The sequence below is a fragment of the Synchiropus splendidus genome, chromosome 17 (genome assembly GCF_027744825.2).
Source record: "Synchiropus splendidus isolate RoL2022-P1 chromosome 17, RoL_Sspl_1.0, whole genome shotgun sequence".
NCBI classification, from domain to species: domain Eukaryota; kingdom Metazoa; phylum Chordata; class Actinopteri; order Syngnathiformes; family Callionymidae; genus Synchiropus; species Synchiropus splendidus.
The window spans coordinates 8,400,065-8,420,610 of record NC_071350.1 but is presented as its reverse complement, the minus strand read 5'-3'; the positions used below and the strand labels follow the sequence as shown (position 1 = coordinate 8,420,610).

The following is a 20,546-nucleotide window of genomic DNA, read 5'->3' as shown; positions in this document are numbered from 1 at the left end:
CATTAACGATCGAACTGTTTGGAATCTAATGAAGTTTATAGTTCACTGTTGCTCTCTTCTATCCATGTGACATCACCTCTATTTTTCATAGTTATTTCTGTCAGAACTACTTTATTAAGGCATTCATGCAAAAGACCATTCTTCAAGTGCTTACATTTGACTTTGCAAATGAAACAGTATTCTGAAAGGCAAAAATGTGGCGAGCAGGGACATGATAAAGTTCCTGAAAGACACAGGAATATGAGGTTATTCATGCACCGCTGGACTGCTGATTGGATTATCACATGCTGAGTGCACTTAACTTCTCCGTGAACTTGAGTGGGCTGCACTTTTTTTTATCTGGGCCACTGCTGTAGTTGTTAGAGGAGAAACTGACAGCCATTGGTGGTCACATCTTCCTGGTTTTAATTCATACCAGAAAGTCAAAGAATATTAGCTAGTATCATTATCAATGCTGTTAATATGATAATGAAATTAAAAGACATTTTTTATGGATGGACTTATGAGTTTTTTGGTCCGTACAACAATGTAATTCTGATGCAGATAAACTTGTTGGTCCTTGCCCTTTTTTGGTCATTCACTCTTTGCTGCATATAAATATTATTATTTGTAATTTTCTTCCTGTCACTTTACCCTCAAACACAACAGAACACTAAGGCCACTTTTTGTTGACTCGTTGGCCCATTAGTGAGTCACACTTGCATCATGAATGTCATGCAATATTTTTCTTTTAAGTGGATTGAGGTCATCACTGCCTCTTGCATGTTAACCTGCTGCCATTGCTGTTATAACTGCTAGTGTTCATGGGTAAACAATGTATGCAGCAGGGTCTTGGTATAGTGGTGACATAATTTTTCAGTAGATGGTTGTAAATGTGACTTTTTCCAGATGTGCAATAATAATAAGAAAAAATATACTATTTACACAGTGAAACCTTTATTTTAAATACAGTATTTATTCATTAGCCTTTTTGCCCCCCAGAAATATAAATATATTTAGGAATGAGAAAATATATAGTATATGTGTATATTTTCTACTTCAAATAATTTTGAGTTTTATGACTTCTAAAAAGCTGCACACATAATTTGTATTGATTGTCTGACATATTGAAGAATAGATTCTAAATTTAATAAATATTGCTGGTTTGGGTGGTTTGGTTTACTGTATTTGTCTTATATTTGACTTGACTATCTTTGAGGTTCTGCATAGTTACGTTAGTGTAGGTGAATGTAGTGATTATGACCATTAAGCTTATGGGACGAGGAGCGTAAACATGAACCTTACATTGCACTTCAACAATAAGGAGAGCTTTGGGCTTGTTGAACGTGAACTCTGGTGTTATGAATTTGCACATTATATGTCATAGATAGCCACATTTTCATTCTTTCTTACTCCAGTTTGATATTTAACACACAGTGCTGCTACATGCTACCTTTTTATTTGTTATTGTCAGTGATGTTTTGGTAGAATATTTTAAAAGTTCGATTCTAAATTTGACTTTTCTTTTTGGCAAATAAAACTTATTACAGTACAATTATGATCCTAAAACTGATTGTTAAATGGACTTACAAAGTGGAGTCAAAAATCAAATCCAGGTTTGATCTTTGCAAAAAAATTTGCAAAAAAAACATATTTCCTTATTATGAGGGAGCAATACATGCTGCCAAAATTATTGATAGCATTCATTTTGGGCTCATAAATATTACACTTCTATTGCTCATTTAATATGGCCTCCTGCCAACAAGGTCTGTTTTGTATGTATATTTTCAGTCTGTGTGTTATATATTCCAGCCTCTTGAGTTGTGAATTATTGATGAGGACCTCTCTGGAGTGTTGGACTCTGTCAGCCCAAACATTGCTGTCTGGCTGTCTAGCTGTGATGTGCGAGTGAAACAAAAGAACTGGGGTCCGAATTGTGTTTGCTGTCAAAACTGTGTTTATCTCAAATACCAATAGAAGTTCTACAAACCCTGTGGAAGACAGGGTCTACAGAAATAAAGGCTGTTACTTGGAGCTCGGCCAGTTATTCAACAATACATTGACTTTTTTTTCATTGGTGTTCCATTATATGCATTATGAATTCAGTTTGACACCTTAAAAGTAGCTATAGTGTGTGAACTCTTTGAGGTACTATAGCAATACATACCAGCCAGATTTCTCTCAACCATGCTTTTGCCTTTTTCTTATCTTTCTTTGGCTACCAGTTTAAATTTAACCCCTTAATCCTTGATTACTCTGTAGCCCTATTGTCACTACAGTATACTGACCCATGTTCCCCGTGACAATGGAAAATGCCTTTAGCCTGAAGGGCTGTGGGGAGACACAATTTACTGAATGTTGGGAAAGGTCAGCTGGGTCTTTTATTGCTGACATGCTTGAGATATATTTACTGGCTGTGACTTAAAATGGCATAATGGATGGCTTTCAAAATAGAGTTCTTATCTGTTAGTTGGACCTACTGTGCTGTCAGGTGCTGCTTGCTTCAAGCTTTTTCAAGATCATTTGTTTAATATGGATTGATAAATGTAAGATGAAATAGATGCATTAAGTTGAAGGGTGTAGCTGAAAAGTCAGCCGGGAAGTGGTTAAGAAAATTATGAGCGATTTCATGGTGGAATATATATATGTAGTGTGAAATTGTCATATTTTTCCCTTTACAAATTCCAGTAGCTTCCACCGAGCTGGGTACAAGGCACTGTAATTATATATATATATATATATATATATATATATATATATATATATATATATATATATATATATATATATATATATATATATATGTATATGTATATGTATATGTATATGTATATGTATATGTATATATATATATATATATATATATATATATATATATATATATAATAGAGGTTAACCTTGAAAATTAAATTGCCTAAATGTTTCTGTGGCCCTTTCATATAAATAATTTTATTGATATTGTTGATTTGCTTTGCGACAAATAGCTTATGATGGAGTGTTTTTTCTGTGAGTCCTTTGGGTTTGCAGCTTTTCCATGGTTCTTAATGTCGAAATAGATGTCAAGCAATTCCCATGTGACTCAATTGTGTATCTGACTGCAAAAGTGGGTTATTTCTGCTGTGGTTGTGGGGGTCGTGTTTATGCAGTCTTGCTAAGATTTAATGCTTTTGATTTGATTTTCTTTCTCCACCAGCCTTGGTGAAAGAAACAAATCATTCAAATGACGTTTCGGTATCTATTCTGCTGACTGAGCACAAATTGCAGTAATATTTCCTCTTGTGGGCTCTCAAATGAAAAGTGGTTTCTTCATCCCCTAAAATTCTAATATGCCTTCTGTGCCTTTCAGGGGTGGAATGAAATGTTTATTTGTAGAGACAGAAATGTTGACACAGCCATATTGGTATTGAGTTCAATTAGGCTTTCTGCTTAGCAGAAACCACTCAGACAGTTTGCACGAAGACTCTATCTGGGAGGTTTGGATGTCGACCTCATGCAGATTTGGGCTGCGTTTTGAAGAGAAAATCCTAAATTTACCAACGCTCCACTTTATGTGTTTTGTTGATAACGCACAGTTACAGTTGGGTGCTTGAGTTTTGCAACTCCTCATTCATGCTGGATACTATATGTAGACACTCTGTCGGGGAAATAAAGGGTCGTCCTTGGTTCTCCCTTTGTTCTCCATTGTTACACGCATCCCCAATCTCTTATCTCCAAGTAAACCTCAGGAGACAAGTCATGATGAATACTGGAGGGGATTGAAGTGGACACTCCAGAGGGACCCTTCATGACTTATAGATGAGAAAGCGGCTGTTCATTAAATGCCCACAGCCGCTCCTTGCATTATATCCACAACTCATAGAGACGAGGGTGTTTGTTGATCAAATGCACTGGCTCAAACATCTTCTTTGCTTTTGTCTATATTATCAAACACCAGTCTGACACACACCTGCAATGCATGGAATTGTATCATTCATATAAACATTATACAGACATGTAGCGAAACAGATAAAATGTTCTGACAGCGCAACACTGTATAATGCACTACAATATATTATTATATTAATAGGTAACAGATATCCAGACATTTTCAAAAAGGCTGTTTCATGGGCTAGTAAACATATTGATGACTTTCCATTTCATTGCTGCCTGAGGCACTGTACGTCAGCGCTGATTCACTGATACTGACTTTTCCCCTTGTTTCGAGCCTTATTGAACTCTAGCACCAAGCAAAAAAATGTAGACGATCACGTAACTTCAACACAGCCTCGGTAGTTTGGACTGAATCCAGTGTTTTTAATCCCATTTTCTCTGTGCCACAGGATGCTTTCTTTAATTTGAATGTGTAAAAACCGTAAAGCCCCTGGGCTTTTGTTCTCCTGTTTCCTGCCAACTCTTTGTGGTGCTGCTTCCTCAAGGTCTCCACTGGTGAGGTGGGGGTCTTTTAAAATGCTGATGTGGATGTCTTTCTTTGAGACCAGACAATTTCTCCGGCCCAATAAAAGATAATTAGGTTGTCAGACCTAAGGGATATTCTTGACGTGTGACCTCATCAATATTTAAAAAAGATGGTGGCTACTTACTATTTTCCTTTTATTTTCTATCTTAATAAGATAATGTAGCAAGTATTTCCTTTTTTAATTCAACTCTCCCTTAAAGGTATCAAAAAAAAGGATATTAAATGTGTGGAAGCTTTGTTTTTATGAGGCCATAGCATGTTGATGTCCCATTGTCTTCTGCTTCCCCTCTGAATTATAGTGAGTTTGCTTCTATTTGGGACTCAAGGACTAAGGACTCAAACATGTAGCTGCAGGAGTCTGGAGTGTTGCCAAATTCTGACAGCGATAACAAGGTCTGTCCTTTGGAGCTAATGGTTCCAGGACATCCCCTAAAGAGCGTGAAAAGAGCTATGTCGACTCCACAGCTCAATGGCAGCTTCTTATGGTGCTAGTTAATGCAATATTTTGCCTTTGTAATTTCCCTTTTCACTACAAAATATGAAAAAAGAAAAAAATGAGTATGGATTATCATTGTTGTGAAGCATATTAATTTTAGATTTTCAGTTTGGAGCCTTTTTTGGTTGAAGGGCGTGTTTCCTTTGCGCCCCAGTTGCACGGCCCAAGGCTCATTCTCTCCTGACAGATGGTGTTGCTGAGACCCCTGGCTTTCTGCAACTATGTTACATCTGCCTTGCTTATCCAGCCAAATCCACGTGAAGACCGCACTTCTGAATGCAGGGCTGAATGCTAATACTGTGGCCGCGAGCAGACTTTACCACCTGCAGTCCTTTCTGTCGACCGTTGTGGGTTTAGTATGTGAGCAGCATCGACTCATTCCTAAAGAAATCCCAGAGGAATGTTTCAATTCAATTCCCAGGGCACTATTACAAGACATGGATGGACTCCAAGAGGAGATCATTAGAATTAGAATAGAAGCATGCAGGCCGGAGCTTGCTCCTCCCTGCGATGCCATTGATCGGTCTTACCACTCTCATCATCTTTGGATGAGGACTGGAGCAGTGGAATTCTGTCTCCTCTGAGTAGGAACTGCTTTTTTTAAAATTTTTTAGGGCTAACTGTGTCTCCAAAGGCAAGCATTGTCAAATTTAAGTGGAACATGAAGCGGAGCGTTTGAAGATGCCTGTGTTGGAGGAAGTCTGTCAGCGCTGTTGAATTTTTCAAACAAATGCTATTATTGTTATTTATTTATTTATTTTTGATTGTTAAACCTTTTCGTTCTAGAATTTGCTGCTTGTAGTTTTAAAATTGTGACACAGTATTCAATCGTGTTTTGAAATGCTGCGAGAAAGCTAATGATAATGCAAATGTTTTTTGGTGTCTGGCTACCTTCATTCTTATAGCCTGGCAGTGACTTGGAGAAATGCAGTATGTTCATCCAATAAATACGTACATATCAGGCATTTAGATGTACATAGGTTAGATGCCATTGGTTACTGCAGGTTTTACTTTTTATGATAGGACTCTGTCGTCAAATGGGTTACACTTTACTTAAAAGTCTCATCTATGTTGCATTATCACTACTTTTGTAAAGCTTAACACAAGATGTTATGCATATTCATATTCATGTCTAACAACTTATTAATAATATGTGCAAAAATTGACAATGCTCTCTTATTTCTAATTATAATATCCTATGTATTATTACCTAACCTATCTAGGTTAAGGTTTAGAGTTATGGTTAAGCGCTGTTGAGTTTTTATAAGTTACATCCACCACATATTTTATAAACCTTGTCATACGTTACCATAGATGGTTATAAACATCCTCAAAACACTGTCTATAAAACTTAGCTAATGCATTCTGATGTCCTGTGACAGTACTAATAATGAAACTTTTAAAGCGTAAGCGTCAAATGTGCTTTTTCTCATGAGGTAGTTGGTTATATTCTTTGTTTTAATCTTATTATTCTTGGTATCATTATCATCATCATTTCACCTGAAACATTTTGATTTAATTTGTTTGTAGAGTATGTTGTTTCACTTTAAATTTCATAGAAAAGTCATCAAGCAAAATAAGTACTCAACAGTTGAGCTTAGTCTGCACTGAAAATATTGATCCACAGTCGCAATTGTGTCCGTAGTGAGTGGTGTTCTTCAATGTATATGATATTTGCACACCAAAAGATGGCTGCCACATTACAGCTGCACATCGTGCGTTCATTGTCATTAATAACTAAATCGCAGTTGAATAGAACTCATTTTCTTCATCACTATGATAATAGATGTTGATCACACAAAGGCGCAGCTGCAGGGCCAGTAAACAAGAGGTCATTAGCATTGACTAAATACACAATTAAACACATCCAAACTCCCAAAACAAAGCAGGTTGTGGGACCGTCACCGTGGCAACGTCCAACCTCACAGATACACTCAGATACATTTTTTTTGTGCTTTGCTTTAACGTGGTCTTGTGCTCTTTTATGAGATAGTGTTTTAATAACATAATGATAAATCCCCTGATATTAACAATGTCTCGGTCTTGGACTGGATTTTTGGCATCAAAAGTGATTAGAACACGAATCTGCTTCATTGCTCACACTTAAGCAAGCAACATCCATTAGCTGTTTCCCCCCTTCATGCGCCTCACATGGACGGTGAACATCCATGGCGATCCTTGTCACTGCATCGACTTTATGTCACTTCAGCTGTCGACCTGATTGACCATGTTCCACTTTGGCTTCCGATTTGCTTTGCTGACTCTTAATTGAGAGCTCAGTCAATCCTGGGTCTCTTATTTAGTGTTTAAGTGCCTGTAAAATAGAGAGTGCGTTTAAGGGTTACACTCTTGTGAGTCCTGGCTATTTATCAGTGTCAGTTTTTGGGTTTTTTTTAACCATAACTGGAAGCCTTTATTGCGATTATTATAACTGTGTTATGACCATACCAAAAGTTTTGCTAACAAGGGCATGAATCCACGTGATAGTAACTAGATAAATCTAAATCTTTTTCAGCCTGATTTTAATGTGCTTTTGTTCCAGAGTGATGCAGACTATGGTTTCCTGGTGCGTCAGAACACTGAGCTCCTGCGAGCTCTTGATGAGCTGGAGAAGACTTGCAATACGCTGAGGGAGGAAAATGGCCTGCTGGTGAGTCTAATTTTAGGAGAGGGAGTGACGATGAAGTAAAAGCTTTTCACAATGTAGGGCAACATCAGTCATTCAATTTTTATTTTACTGAGGGAATTATATTGGGGTTTGTTTTCCCGTGTAGCTGTAATTGTCACCCAATTTTGACATCCAGTAATGCTTGTAATGCTTGCGCTAGAACCATTTTGGTTAGTAAGCATTCACGTCAAACAAGATTTTTTTTAATCTCACTTTTTTAGCGGAAGAGCAGCGCCCCAGAGACTGAGGAGAAGGTCAGGCGGCTGCGGAGGAAGAACACAGAGCTGACTGTTCTTGCAAAAAAACTGGAGGAGAGGGCACGAAAGTTGCAAGAGGCAAACCTAAAAGTGGTAAGTGAGCAGTTGGTTGCATGCTTGTCGAACTTTTAATTGAGTCATTACACTATTAGATATGCACACATTCTGAGTGCTGAAGAACTTGAACAGTAGGGATTTGTTAAAAAGGTTATACGAATAAATCCATTACTGTACAAACTGTGGCGCCTGTGCATTTAAGGTCATTGGTCATAGTAACCTAAGATAAGATTTTTAATGGTAGAGTTTCACCTGTCCGTAGTTACAAACGAAAATGTTAAGATTTTGGGTTGCCTGAGCCTCGTAATATGTGCACCTGAAGAGCGAGAGACTACTGTTCGTACACGACGACTGTGTGCTGACAGATGTGTTCCTCGGACAGGTGAATTCTCCATCGCTGATCAGGCCCCCGTCTGTTGAACAGTACAAGAGGGCATTTGCTCGACAGCGTGCACGTGACCTCGCCAGGCATGCTGATGTTCTGCTGTCCAGAGACAAGGAGATTGCAGCTCTGCAGCAGGAATGCAGGGAGCTGGAGGCAAAGCTCGGCACGTCCAAGGTAACACTTCCTCTGCCGATGTTTTCTGTGACCACCAGTTCTAGCGGAAGGGATCTTTATTATTCATCTTAGCTGTTCTTTTATCTACTTCACACAAAGCCTCAATCTCGCTCTCTGCTGGACGACATTGGTACTGTTCTTTCTCAGCCCCCACCCTCACCTAAGCCTGCATTACAAACGGCTGTGTCACTGCAGGTGTCTCGATGACAGTGCAGAAAATTCTGCCGTGCAAATTGCCTGTTTTTGATTACTGGTCCAGTGACTTTAATGCAGCTTAGCTCGAACATCTGTCGACTGGTCCAGGCAGCGCACTGATACATTGCACTGAATGTGTTATGGACGCTTCTCTGTCAATGTGTGTGTGTGGATGGATTGGTTTCAACATGATATCTGGTTGACTGTGTGTGTTTTTTTTTTCTCACAGGGCTCCCATGTAGTACCTGCAAGTGTGGGATTCGAGAAGCTTCTCAGGGAATCTCAGAAAGAAGTGCTGCGGCTCCAAAGACAGCTTTCTGTGTCGTCGTCAACACAGCAGCACAAGCATGGTCCAAAACATATTGAGGGAGTCCAAGAAAAAACGGATCTGGGTGAAAAGGTAACACATGAAATAAAAATGAAATCATGAACCATCATTGTTTAGAATTGGCATGCGGAATCACAGAGACACCACTGAAGCCTCTAACCATGAGTCTGTTGATGCTCATGTCAGTGCTGTTTTGCAGTGTTACATAATAGCGTGTCATGGACCCAATACTAATCTGCCCCAAGCCACAATGAGATGATTCCCTGTCTTGAACTTAGACCTGATCAAAGATACCATTCTGATCCTCTCTGCATTTAATACCCACCTCCTCTCTTTTTCTTATTTTGGAAAATATTTGGTCCTGACACCGAGTGTATGATGGAATTCTCCCAACCGACCAAAGTCAGATTATAATTTCTGTGTGGTTTTGATTGCTCTAATTTTAATGTAATCCGTGTGAAACACGCCCTTGTGTTTTTACGACAACAAGAACACAATATAATGTTCCATGCAGTGAATCCCAAAAGAGAATGACGATTGTGGTAATCTCTGGTTTGTGGGACGCTCACACATGCACTCACAGTGGCACGCGCAAACCCAGAAAGGGGCCATGTTGTGTGAACTCTAATCCCCTCTAACAACAGAATGGTACAGTCCAGTAATCCGCTCTCTGTTGCTGTGGCAGCGGTGAGAGGGTTTTGGGTGGTAGGTAAGACTCCGGCGGCAGTAGCGACTGTCCTATCTAGCCCTGCTCTGGATAACTAGCAGGCCAGGGGAAGCCTTGTCTTTGCCGCAGATCACACAGAAGGGGTAGGTCATCTTTGGATCTGTGTTGTCTCCGCGTGACATCTCAATGCATCACGCTAGCTCTTTTAGAGAAGGCCACATGAAATCGATTGGTGACTGAAGCTGAGTTTGGAACTGATAGCATCATGAAGGTTGTACAGCTTGGTCAAGGCAGTATTTGCTTGGTGGGCGTCTTATTTTGCAAGTATGTTTTGCAAAGTCCTGTCGTTGGCGGGGATTGGGAGGGGTTAACATTTGCACTTAGCTACTGTGGTATTTTGATATAGTCTTTGCATTGGTTCATGTGCTAAGTATCAACACTGTGTGCATTCAGCTGCCATTTTTTAATCAGGAGAGAAGGTTGGTACATGCCTGCTCAAGGGCGGCATGTCAGAAACCTGGTTTTGTAACATTCATGTTTTGAAGCGTCCAGATGTTAAAGCAGGGATGCACATGCCATCGGTAAGGTCAGGGTTCGATGGCGCTTGTTGATGTTCTCTGCATTAAATAGAAAATCAACACCCGGGCCAATCCATTAAGGTGCTTTTAAAAGAAGCGATCCAGATACCCGTTTCAGTAGTCTGCAGGGATTACACCAATGTGCTTATGGCATTCACGGCCTGCTGAATGGGATCGGCCCCTCCTTCGTACACATGGGCCCAGAATGCACTTGATCCTTTAGTTTGCCGCACACCATGGAGGTGTTGACAGTGTCGCCTCAACTTCGAAGGTGTTTAAAGGAATAAGACAGCCTGACGCATCATCCATGCTGCGCTAACACAACGGTTCAGAATGAAATCTGCAGTGTGTTTTGGCTGATAGTTACAGCTCCTCACCCTAAAATGAAAATACTATTTTGTAGATAACACAAAGTTTCTAAGAATTATTTCAAGCAAACATATTTTTCCTTCAAATTGTGTTGCAGTTAGAGCTCCACCAGCAGTACAGAAATGTTTTAACTAATCATCAAGCAGTATGCATGACAGAATCAAAGTCTATGCTGGACAGATGATAGACAACATGTATAAACTGTTATTTATTTTCAGCATTGTAAATTGAATAATATTCAGTCTGTCTATTTTTAATTGTCGAGCTTAGATCAGTGTATTTGAGTTTTCCTTCCTACCGTATAGTCTATAAATTCCATTTTAAATAAAAAATATATATATTATTATTAGTCAATCAAACTACATTATATTGTTACACGCTACTATTCATATCTATTTTTGCTCCCCTCACTAAATGAATAGTGATTATGGTCACTTCATATATTTCCAATGTGCAGCAAAAATAGCTCTAAATGACTATTCCCCTGTAGCACAGACAGTGATAAATTCCAGCCTTCCAGCCGTAGATCCAATATTCTCTCTGACTGTGCTGTTATTGCTCATAACTCTGTATGAATGTCATGTTATGTAACATTCCCATCTCTATGCCAATTCACCGCTTCATCTGATAGCATTGGCGAAGCCCTGATTATTTTCCTTTTGTCATCTGAGCACACTGAAAGGAATAATTTCACCTGATCAAAAAAATGAAAGATTTGTTGTTGTTTTTTTAATATTACTGCAAAGTAGATAACCTCAATCCGATTCAAATAAAGGAATTGAAATAAATAAATAAATAAAATGAGTTTAGGGCTGAGGGATTTGTAAATTTGGATCTCTTTGTGTGTGTGTGTGTCTGTGTCTGTGTGTGTGTGTGTGTCTTCTCTCTGTGTCTGTGTGAGTGTGCATGCGTGCATGTGGGCTTGTTTATCCTCTTTGTGGGGACCATTTCTTGACAAAACACTATGACCTTATGACATTGTGGGGACTTCAGGCTGGACCCCATGAGGTAAAACCTCGATTTCAGGATAAACACTTTCAAAATAATTGGGTCATTATAAGTGGTGGCAAGTTGGGTTTAGAGTCCTGGTTAAGGTTAGCTATTTGTTTTGGATGCTTAGGGTTAGGGTTAGGGTTAAGTTTAGGGGTTAGAGTCCCTCACAAGGATGGAAATACAAACACGTGTGTGTGGTTGTGGGCATGTTTTACCATACTTGTGAGCACCAAGTCTTGACAAGCCGCCCCCTTGTGAGGACATTTTGCTGTGTTAACAAGGTTTAGACAGTTAAAACATCAGTAAAAGTGGTTTATTATAATTGAGTCTAAGTTTGGTTAAGTGAAGGGTAACAGGAAAACATGAGAGGTTCTCACAAAAATAGTGAAACACGACTGTGTGCGTGTGTGTGTTTTTTGTAAGAAAATAAATAAAAAAGATGAATAATGAAATAAATTAATTCAAGCCATCATTAGCGCAACCAATAAACCAAAATATTAATAATAATAATCACTTGTAATAAACACCCTTGTACTATATCCTTACTCAATGTGTCCTTTTACCATTTCGGCTGAAATGTGAGGCCTGAAATATAATTTTGATTTTGTCAAAAGTGAAAGCAGCAATCAACTTCTATAATTATTCTGTTTTCAATGTTGATTATGACTCTTATTACAAGGCTAGATATTATCAGACAATATAAATGATCTGTAAAAAAATGTTATCGTTGTCACATCTTGACACCGTATTGATATTTCCGAGCCCTTCAACATCATACTTACATTTGAACTTACGTGGTGTGGTGAACAGAGTGAGTGCCAGTGAACACATTGTAATTACCAGCGTTAACTGACCAGTGTAAGGAGCTCAATATTCACTTATTATTCTCAGTTATTCCTTTAGAACATATGTATTAATGAATATACTTTATATTTCCGTGACAAATATGAGGGACATTTTAGTTGAAGAACCAAAGCAAAACCTCATCATGTTTTATTTCTCAAATATTATTAAAATGTGGGGGGGAAAAAAAACATTATACACTGAAAATATTTTATTAACTTATGTATCTTATTTTATTTATTTTAGATGCGTTTTGTTTATAGATTCTCAATATAAATCATAATGATCAAGAGATCTTGGTGAACAGCTTGGTGACAGAACTGTGAGTCAAACACATTATGACATAAAGCAGGGGTCACCAACATGGTGCACGCACACCAGGTATCCAGCAGAGACCAAGGGAGTGGCCCACCAGCCATTAAATAAATAAGAATAGTTATTTACATTTTCATGTAATCTTTCTTACTATCTTTAACTTTGTTATTCCTTTTTTGTTGCACCATTGGTAATTATTGTAAAAACAATAATTTAAGACAAATATTTGAGGGGGAATATCATTTATCATCCATAATATATCGTGATTTCAGAAGTGGGTACTGAACCAATACTTGGGCTCACACAGCGCCCTTAGAGTAGCTTGCGGTTGCTTAAAGGTTGGTGACCACTGATATAAAGGCACCTCATAATGAGGTATTTCCTATATATTTCATTTATTTATGTTGAAGAACAAGAGGACAAGAAGGAAAAGGCGTTGTGACCTTGTGAAGGCCACGGAAAAATCCAGCCAAAGGGTCACATGTAACTGCACATTGCCCACCTCTTGTGGGTGACCAGTGGGTTCAGCCTCATTTTGCATTTCAATGCTCTTCAATGGAGCTAGATTTTCATTGTCAATTTCACCTTTTACGGAGGATGCATGAATGTCTGCTGGTAAATTGATTGAGCACCAGTGGCCGATCTCGATTTATAGCTGTTGAATCCTGCTATACATTTATAATACATCATTGATTCCTGTTGAGGCAGCAAATGGAAGATGTAAAAAAATGTCTTGCATCAGTTCAGTCTTCAGTGATAAGACTATTTACTGCTCACAAGGATAAAATGTGACTCCATTGAGAAGAGCTCATGTGAGTGTTTTGACAACATGCTAACAAGGGAAAGAAGCAGAAACTTTCAACAGTCGTGTCAGCTGAGATTACTTGTCTCACCAATTGAGCTTGAATCGTGTTGTTTTTCAACATGATGAGATCGGTTTCTTGCCTGACAGTGTTGAAGAAAAGGAGTGTAAAGCTGAAGTCTCGGTTGCAACACGTGGCTGAGCGCTGTTGATCCTGTTATTGGGTCACAGCCTTGGCTGCACTAGCACAGTTCTGCTCTTGAACATAAGTAGGTTTGCTCTAATTTTAGACACTGATTCCCTACTCTTAACCCTAAACCAATGTCAGCCATCGCCACCCTCACCCCCGCCACTCGCTGGAATTTCACCCAAATCAATCAAGAATTAAAAATACCTGACCCACTAAATAAGAATACTGGCCTGACTTATTTTAGCCATTTTAATCAGCCCAATTAGACGGACTTCCTGCTAATGATGGGAGTCATGATGCAGGATTGAGGGATTCCCTTTGGATTATTCATTGGGAGTCTTTGGACCACTGGGCCTGCTGATAATCTCTTGCTCACAGTTGGGGGTGGCACCGCAGACTATCAAACATGGCTTCCCCTGCTCCAGTCACCACCAGCCGAACATTCACTTTTGATTTTGAACTTTGACAACTTTGTGTTTATTGGGTTTTTATGCCTTTGTCAGGTTGCTGAAGAAACCCCGAGTGTGACATTAGATGAAGCTCCGTCCAGGTGTGAGAAGACTCCCGGAGAGGAGGAGGAGGAGTCGGGGCTGCGAGTGACGCCCCCTACGGGCCTCAGCCCGACCCCCTCCCGTCAGGAGGACCGTTTACAGGAGCAGCAACTAAAATTTCTGGTGAGACTCTCCCAGAGTTCCAGGTTCACGGAGGCAAAGGCATCAACGCCTTGTACAATTAAATGATTTTAAAAGGAGGACATTTTCTGTTTCTTTTTTATCTGTTTCTTTTTTATCTGTGTGGCATGATGAAAGTGAAACAACACATCTGTATGTAATCCCTGACATAGCAAAAAAGTCCTCTAATAATGAGATATCCCATTTCACTAGTTTGTTGTATGAGTTATTGTTCATTTGCATAAAATGGCTTCAGCATTGGTTTTTATAATTTTGCTTTTCCTATTGAACAAAAGGCACAGGACTCACTCCACCATGGTCTTACTAAATATATAGCTTCATATAATACTTTCTCGCCTATCCATTTGAAGAAGATATTCAGTGCGCAGTAAAAAAATAGTGATCATGATCTCATTTAATATAACCTTTGTTTTTGTGGGTGTCTGCTCTGGATGTCTGGACTGACCTGCATGGCACTGTCATTGGAGCACACATGCACATATTACTTAGCTGGAGCCTTGCTGAAATAAGCTGATTTCTCGATGCAATTCCTCCATGTAATCTCCATTTAGAATAATTAATGTTTACTAAGCTATGTAATACCACATTGACTGTAATGTCTGAGGTCACTAGTGGATTTTCTTCTGTCCACCCTGCAGACATTCTAGTACAATATGTAGCTGTCCCATGATAAAGTTTGAAAGCCTGCCACCTGAATGTGTGAGTTTGATGGCCTTTTTTCCCGTCTGCGTAGGAAAGTGAGCTGAGCCGAAAGCGAAAAGAATGTGAAAACCTTGAGCATGAAGTAACGAAGCGACAGAAAAGATGTCTGGATTTGGTAAGCCCCCTGTTTGGCTGTGCTCCCGTCTGGTTGCAGGACAGTGATGACTGGGATATATAATGTTTCATAACAGGAGAGCCAGCTTGAGGATGAGCGGGGCAGAAATGAGCAAATAAAAGAGGAGGCAGATCTCCTCAGGAGGAAGGCACAGCTGCTCGACCAGGTCAGTGTTGCGCTGCGCTAGTTTTTCTCTCGTGTGGCTTCCATCGAAGGAATGATTCTTGGACCCTCACTCATAACCTGTTGGTAGCCCTCGGGAGATATTGATCACTGCTCAACTATTCTTTACATTGTGAAAATTAACGCAGCTAGAAACACTCATGTCTGACACAGCGATCATATCATGTTGTCGGAAGTCAGTAAGGATTTGCATTGTCTCGCATTATCTTTCTCATGTAATTGTGTTCCGTCACAGACTCGGGCTGAGAATGAGGAGCTGAGGGAGGATCTCTCTGAAGTGACTGCTCAACACAAGTCAGTTCTCGAGGAGAACCAGAGACTCCGTGCCAAACTGGAGAACCTAGAGCAGGTCCTAAAGGTAAAAAAAAAAGAATCAAATTAATTCCAAGTTTTATGTATTTGACTCTAGATTGATCAAATTTAAGGTGAATCTGTGCACATAAGCTTAAACATCAAGGTGGCAGTGACATTTTTGGTGCGAGGGCACAGAACAAAGCTTTCTGCACTTCTATCCTGAAATCTATGACATGCTTTGCAACGCTTTGCACAATCTCATTTGTCAAACTTCACATTGTATACTGTGGTCCACTGAAAGAGCTTGAGGAAGAAAGTATATATGTGATTAATCTGTGTTATTTGGTCGATATGATATCGTGTATATGGCTCCCTTGAGTAAACCCGAGTATTGGGCCAGTATCAATATGAACACAGCTTACACAAGAAGAGTTGCATCTTCAAGCTCTAGTGTTGCATTATGTGGAAGTCAATAGCAATGTCCATGTAGTTGGTGTTCTAAATGCTGAGGCTTATCGATGTGTTTTAACGTCTTTGTCTTTTGAAACGTGTTCCCTTGAGCAGCACATGCGAGAGGTCGCCGAGCGAAGGCAGCAGCTGGAACTGGAACATGAGCAGGCATTGGCTATCCTTAAGTTCAAACAGGATGAAATCAAACGTCTACAGCGGGTAAGAGCCACAGCATGTCTCACGTGCTTCGCCTCTCATTTTTTTTGTTTAATTGTTGTCCAGCAGGAGGCAACCTTCAGGCATAAATATTGTGTCAGTGGCTGCTCTGAGCAGTTTCGTGAGGTTGACCAATGTCTGTCTTTTATCATCAGGCGCAGTTATTTGCCAAGAGGGAGCATGAGGGTGTGGTTCAGATGCTGGAGGTGAGTTTGTGCTGACACAGACAAACATTTGACCTCATGAGTCATGAGAAAACAATCACCTTAAATTCACTACATCACACCACAAATTCAGTTTGAATTTGGAATGAACAGAAACACGGCAACTGAATATTAGGTGTCATACACATAATGTTTGAGTGTGTGTTCTTAATTAATCATCAATTTTATTTTAGGATTTGACTCAGCTTGTTTTGTGGAGGGAACTGGTAGAGTAAAAATGCTCATTTTATTTACTACAAAGCTTGGTTTCCTCTTTCTTTCACTGTTGTTTCTCTGCTTTATTATTTCAACAAAGGAGGAAAGCTCTCCTTCCTCTGAGCTCTACTGACTTGTGAACACACTTGAGTCTGGATGTGCCTCGACATGGTTTTTTAGCAGAATATGATTCATATTTAAATCATTTAACTGAAGCTGAAGGTCACAGATGAGCAAGACAATGTTCTAGTAAACCAACTCTTCTCCTGAAGTGGATTCAGACTGGTGCTGTTTCTCCTATTCTAATGTATATTTCACAAGCATGTGTCTCTTCTGTTTCGCTTTGTGCTAACCAGAGTACACTGGACTGCATGCAGGTACTTATGACGTATACTTGCCTGACCCGGCTGCCAGATTAGTGAAACATCTTTCCCAAATGTCCCCCAGTCTGAGTCAGTAGATCCATTATAAATGAATGTTAAAAAGAACCCTGAGTCTGCTGCTTCTTTTGTGTTAAAGCCCCCACGCTGTTATGACAAGGGAGTGTCTGTCAATACGTCATTTTAATGCTATATTTGAGATGAATTTGGGCCGATACTGCTGAACTCTGAAGTTGATGAAATTGTCAAGCAGCTTTATTGTTCGACGTCTGAGGTTTCCTGTTAATATGTGCAAAGTGCTGGCCCCACTTCAGTATTCATTTGCGGTTTATAAGTGATTTTGCTACAGTTTGTTCAGATGGTGCAGTCAGATAACGACAGAATGAGCACAAGGTTATACGTAGGTGGCAGCTAACAGGAAGTCTGACCGTTTTGTGCAGAGGCTGCTGGAAACTCCCACCACAACCACAGCTACAAACCTATTTAGGTCACTGTGGTGTTCCTGCGCAACACTTACTGATTGCAGAGAATATTCTTATTATGAGTGTGTGCTTTTTAACTAACTTTATTTCCCTTCCATCCTGTTATCTGGAATGTAGTGCTAGTTTTGTAAATACATTGTACTGTTTCAGTAGCAATGTATTTAAAGATTATGGAGTTGGGTCTGTCACTCTTGGAATAATAATAAAATATTAGGCTTTATGAGTTTAACACGATCGCTTTTAGGTTAACTTGTGCCTGTTTATGTGGATTTCTTCCCATCTGTTTTAAACAGACCCAAGCCCATAAAGGTTTGCTTGTTGTGTTGTCTCTCTCAACTACGCACAACTGTTTTATATCAGATGTGAAATCTAACATGTTGGTTGTGTTCATAATGGACCACACACAATTTTGCAACGTAAGTGCTGATGAATTATCGTAGTATTTTTCCTTCCTCTGTATCACATAGTTTTGCTCAGTAGAATATTAAGTTATACAGCTTTTAATAAACATTCTTCACCTCTTCTTTCTGTTTATTTTCACATGCAGTCAAAGGTACGAGACCTGGAGGAGAAATGTCGCAGCCAGAGTGAACAGTTCGGCTTGTTGTCCCAAGAGTTGGAAAAGTTCCGACTGCAGGCGTCTAAGGTGGACCTGGCTGGCTCTAGCCTCCTTAACAATCCCAGCCTTTCTGTTCTGACCAATGGGGTGGGCCTGACTACTGAACGAGGTAAGACGTGTTGCTGCCTGGATTTTCCCTCAGCGGTCAGCATAGACATTCTTTTAAACATTTGCAAACGGTAGCTCGAAATGTTCCACTGTTTTCTGCCCCTTAAAGTCCGGCCTTCGCAATGTGTTCCACATCAACTGCTGTCTATCTCCACCAAATCTTTTTTCCTACGCAGTAGACTGCACTGATGGTACATGGGACATGGTGTCTCTGGGTGAAATAGCCTTCTGGAGTCTAGAGGGTGGTGACGCTCTCTCCTGCCCCGAGGGTAATAAGCCGCCCAACGTTTTTATGTCCGATAGTCATAACTGCCGCCGGCCACTGTCAATCAAGCATGGCATGTTCCATCCCATCATCTCACCCACGTGTGAGTGTCGCACTGCTACTGAGATGGTGTGAAATAATCGCATGAGGGTTGGAGCCGGTGGGTCGAGGTGAGAAATGTCTGTGGGTTTTTGAACCAGTTAAGCACCTTAGCTGTCCAAGTGTGACACATACTGCTACTAGGTACTATGACCCCTGACCTCAGACAGATGGAGCGAGGATTTTTGTCCGCTGTTTAATCAGCAAGGTTCAACCTTGAGTTGCGCTGCATGTCAGACGGTGACCTCACCCACCGTGTCCTGCATGGATCCTACAAGGTTAGAGCAAACTGTGCTCATCTATTAATGTCATGGGTCGTCCCGTTTTTCCTCCCGTCTCTGTTGATAGATGTGGCAGCTGCACTGCGGATCGGGACAACCCCCCATGCTGCAGGACTGTCCAGGATGGAACGGTCTCCTGTCACCAAGCATCGAGAGCTGCCCACCATCAGTGTCAGCAAGTCAGGCTCCCCGAGCAAGTCAGAAGCCACTCACCTCTCCCCCAAATCTGACACCCATCTCAGTCCTCACAAATCACCAAGCCCCATACACGAGGTACCAGTTATTTCCTAACTGTTTCTGTCTACTTTTTTTTTTTTTTCTTTTTCATTGCAACTCAGCTAATTCAGTCAGTCTATCGTGGCAGTTAAAACACTTTGTGACACTTCAATGATTATCTATAACTAACCTTAAAGAGACTTCAATTTCACAAAGCCACATATGGCTTTTACAGTACCTGCTAAACCTTTTGTTAGCAGTTTTACTCCTGTTCGCTCACTGAAAAATGTGTTTCCGATATGTTAGACGACTTATTCATATGTGTTTTAGCATCATATTAGCCACATTTATTTATTTATTATAAAGTGCTGACTCAGGTTTTGTTAAGCCTGACTGTATTTTCCCATTGACCCCCAAAGTTGACTCTGAACGGCACCCTGATAACTGGTTATTGACAGTAAATAAAATGATAATTTGTTTATTAGTGGCTCATCTGTGGTGCCCAATCTAAGGTGTGACCAGTTCTTAACATATTTGTGTATCATCCAATGCTTTATTTGAAAAAAAATGTCTGTGTATCTGATCATTTTAAGCATTTGTTGGGGAAAAAATCTTCATATTCCTTCAAACATTAGTCAATATTTTCCTTAGTTCCTTAGTTAGTGCTCGGCAGCAGAGCAGATTTGTGTTCACCCATGTGTTTTAGTGGCCACCCTCCGCTCACTCCGGTTTCCTCCTTTAATGAATGCATTACGTCATGATGAGTTGTTTTTATTTTGCAAATTAAAAGCTTTCTAAAAGCCTTTTGTTGTGACCATGATTACGTTGCAGAAGTCTTTCTGCAGCTCTCATGCCGTCTGTGTTTCTAAATAGACAGGCTCATCACCCATCAAGATTACTTAGACAGCCACACACAAACACAATGATTGTGTGGATTTAATGGATTAAAAGGCCCTCTGTCATCTCACGCGAGTGAGGCCTGTAGCTTAAATATGCTAAGGCTTGTGCGTAGATCAAAGGAAATCTCTGGAATTATTGCGATTGTTGTGTATTTCTTTGTACAGTTTCCACGTACAATTTTTGATTACATTTGACAGTACACAAACAAGGATGGCTGGGCGGCGTTTATCATCAAGTCTGTCTGTCGTTCAATTTAGTTGGATAATCCACTCGCCACTGTGGATTATGGAGGTACTAGTAATTGCTATAAAAAGGTTTTCCTGAAGCTATAAATATACTGCTTGAGTTATTCTGGTTGTGGCATTCTCTTTGA

The 20,546-nt window shown here is 39.9% G+C and overlaps 1 protein-coding gene across 21 annotated transcripts in view; it reads left to right on the top strand.

Moving 5' to 3' along the window:
* The window catches only part of LOC128748218 (RIMS-binding protein 2), a 38,706-nt gene that overhangs the window by 3,623 nt on the left and 14,537 nt on the right, over nt 1–20,546 (top strand). For 11 of the 21 annotated variants that reach the window (XM_053846750.1, XM_053846741.1, XM_053846749.1 and 8 more), the window contains 14 exons: nt 7,474–7,581; nt 7,821–7,949; nt 8,296–8,472; nt 8,897–9,067; nt 14,256–14,426; nt 15,178–15,261; nt 15,338–15,427; nt 15,680–15,802; nt 16,303–16,407; nt 16,560–16,610; nt 17,180–17,200; nt 18,233–18,413; nt 18,589–18,681; nt 19,125–19,330. In XM_053846750.1, coding sequence (XP_053702725.1) covers nt 7,474–7,581; nt 7,821–7,949; nt 8,296–8,472; nt 8,897–9,067; nt 14,256–14,426; nt 15,178–15,261; nt 15,338–15,427; nt 15,680–15,802; nt 16,303–16,407; nt 16,560–16,610; nt 17,180–17,200; nt 18,233–18,413; nt 18,589–18,681; nt 19,125–19,330 — 1,710 coding nt within the window. The remainder of the gene's footprint in view (nt 1–7,473; nt 7,582–7,820; nt 7,950–8,295; nt 8,473–8,896; nt 9,068–14,255; nt 14,427–15,177; nt 15,262–15,337; nt 15,428–15,679; nt 15,803–16,302; nt 16,408–16,559; nt 16,611–17,179; nt 17,201–18,232; nt 18,414–18,588; nt 18,682–19,124; nt 19,331–20,546) is intronic. The other 10 variants (XM_053846762.1, XM_053846742.1, XM_053846747.1 and 7 more) reach the window with 6 other exon arrangements.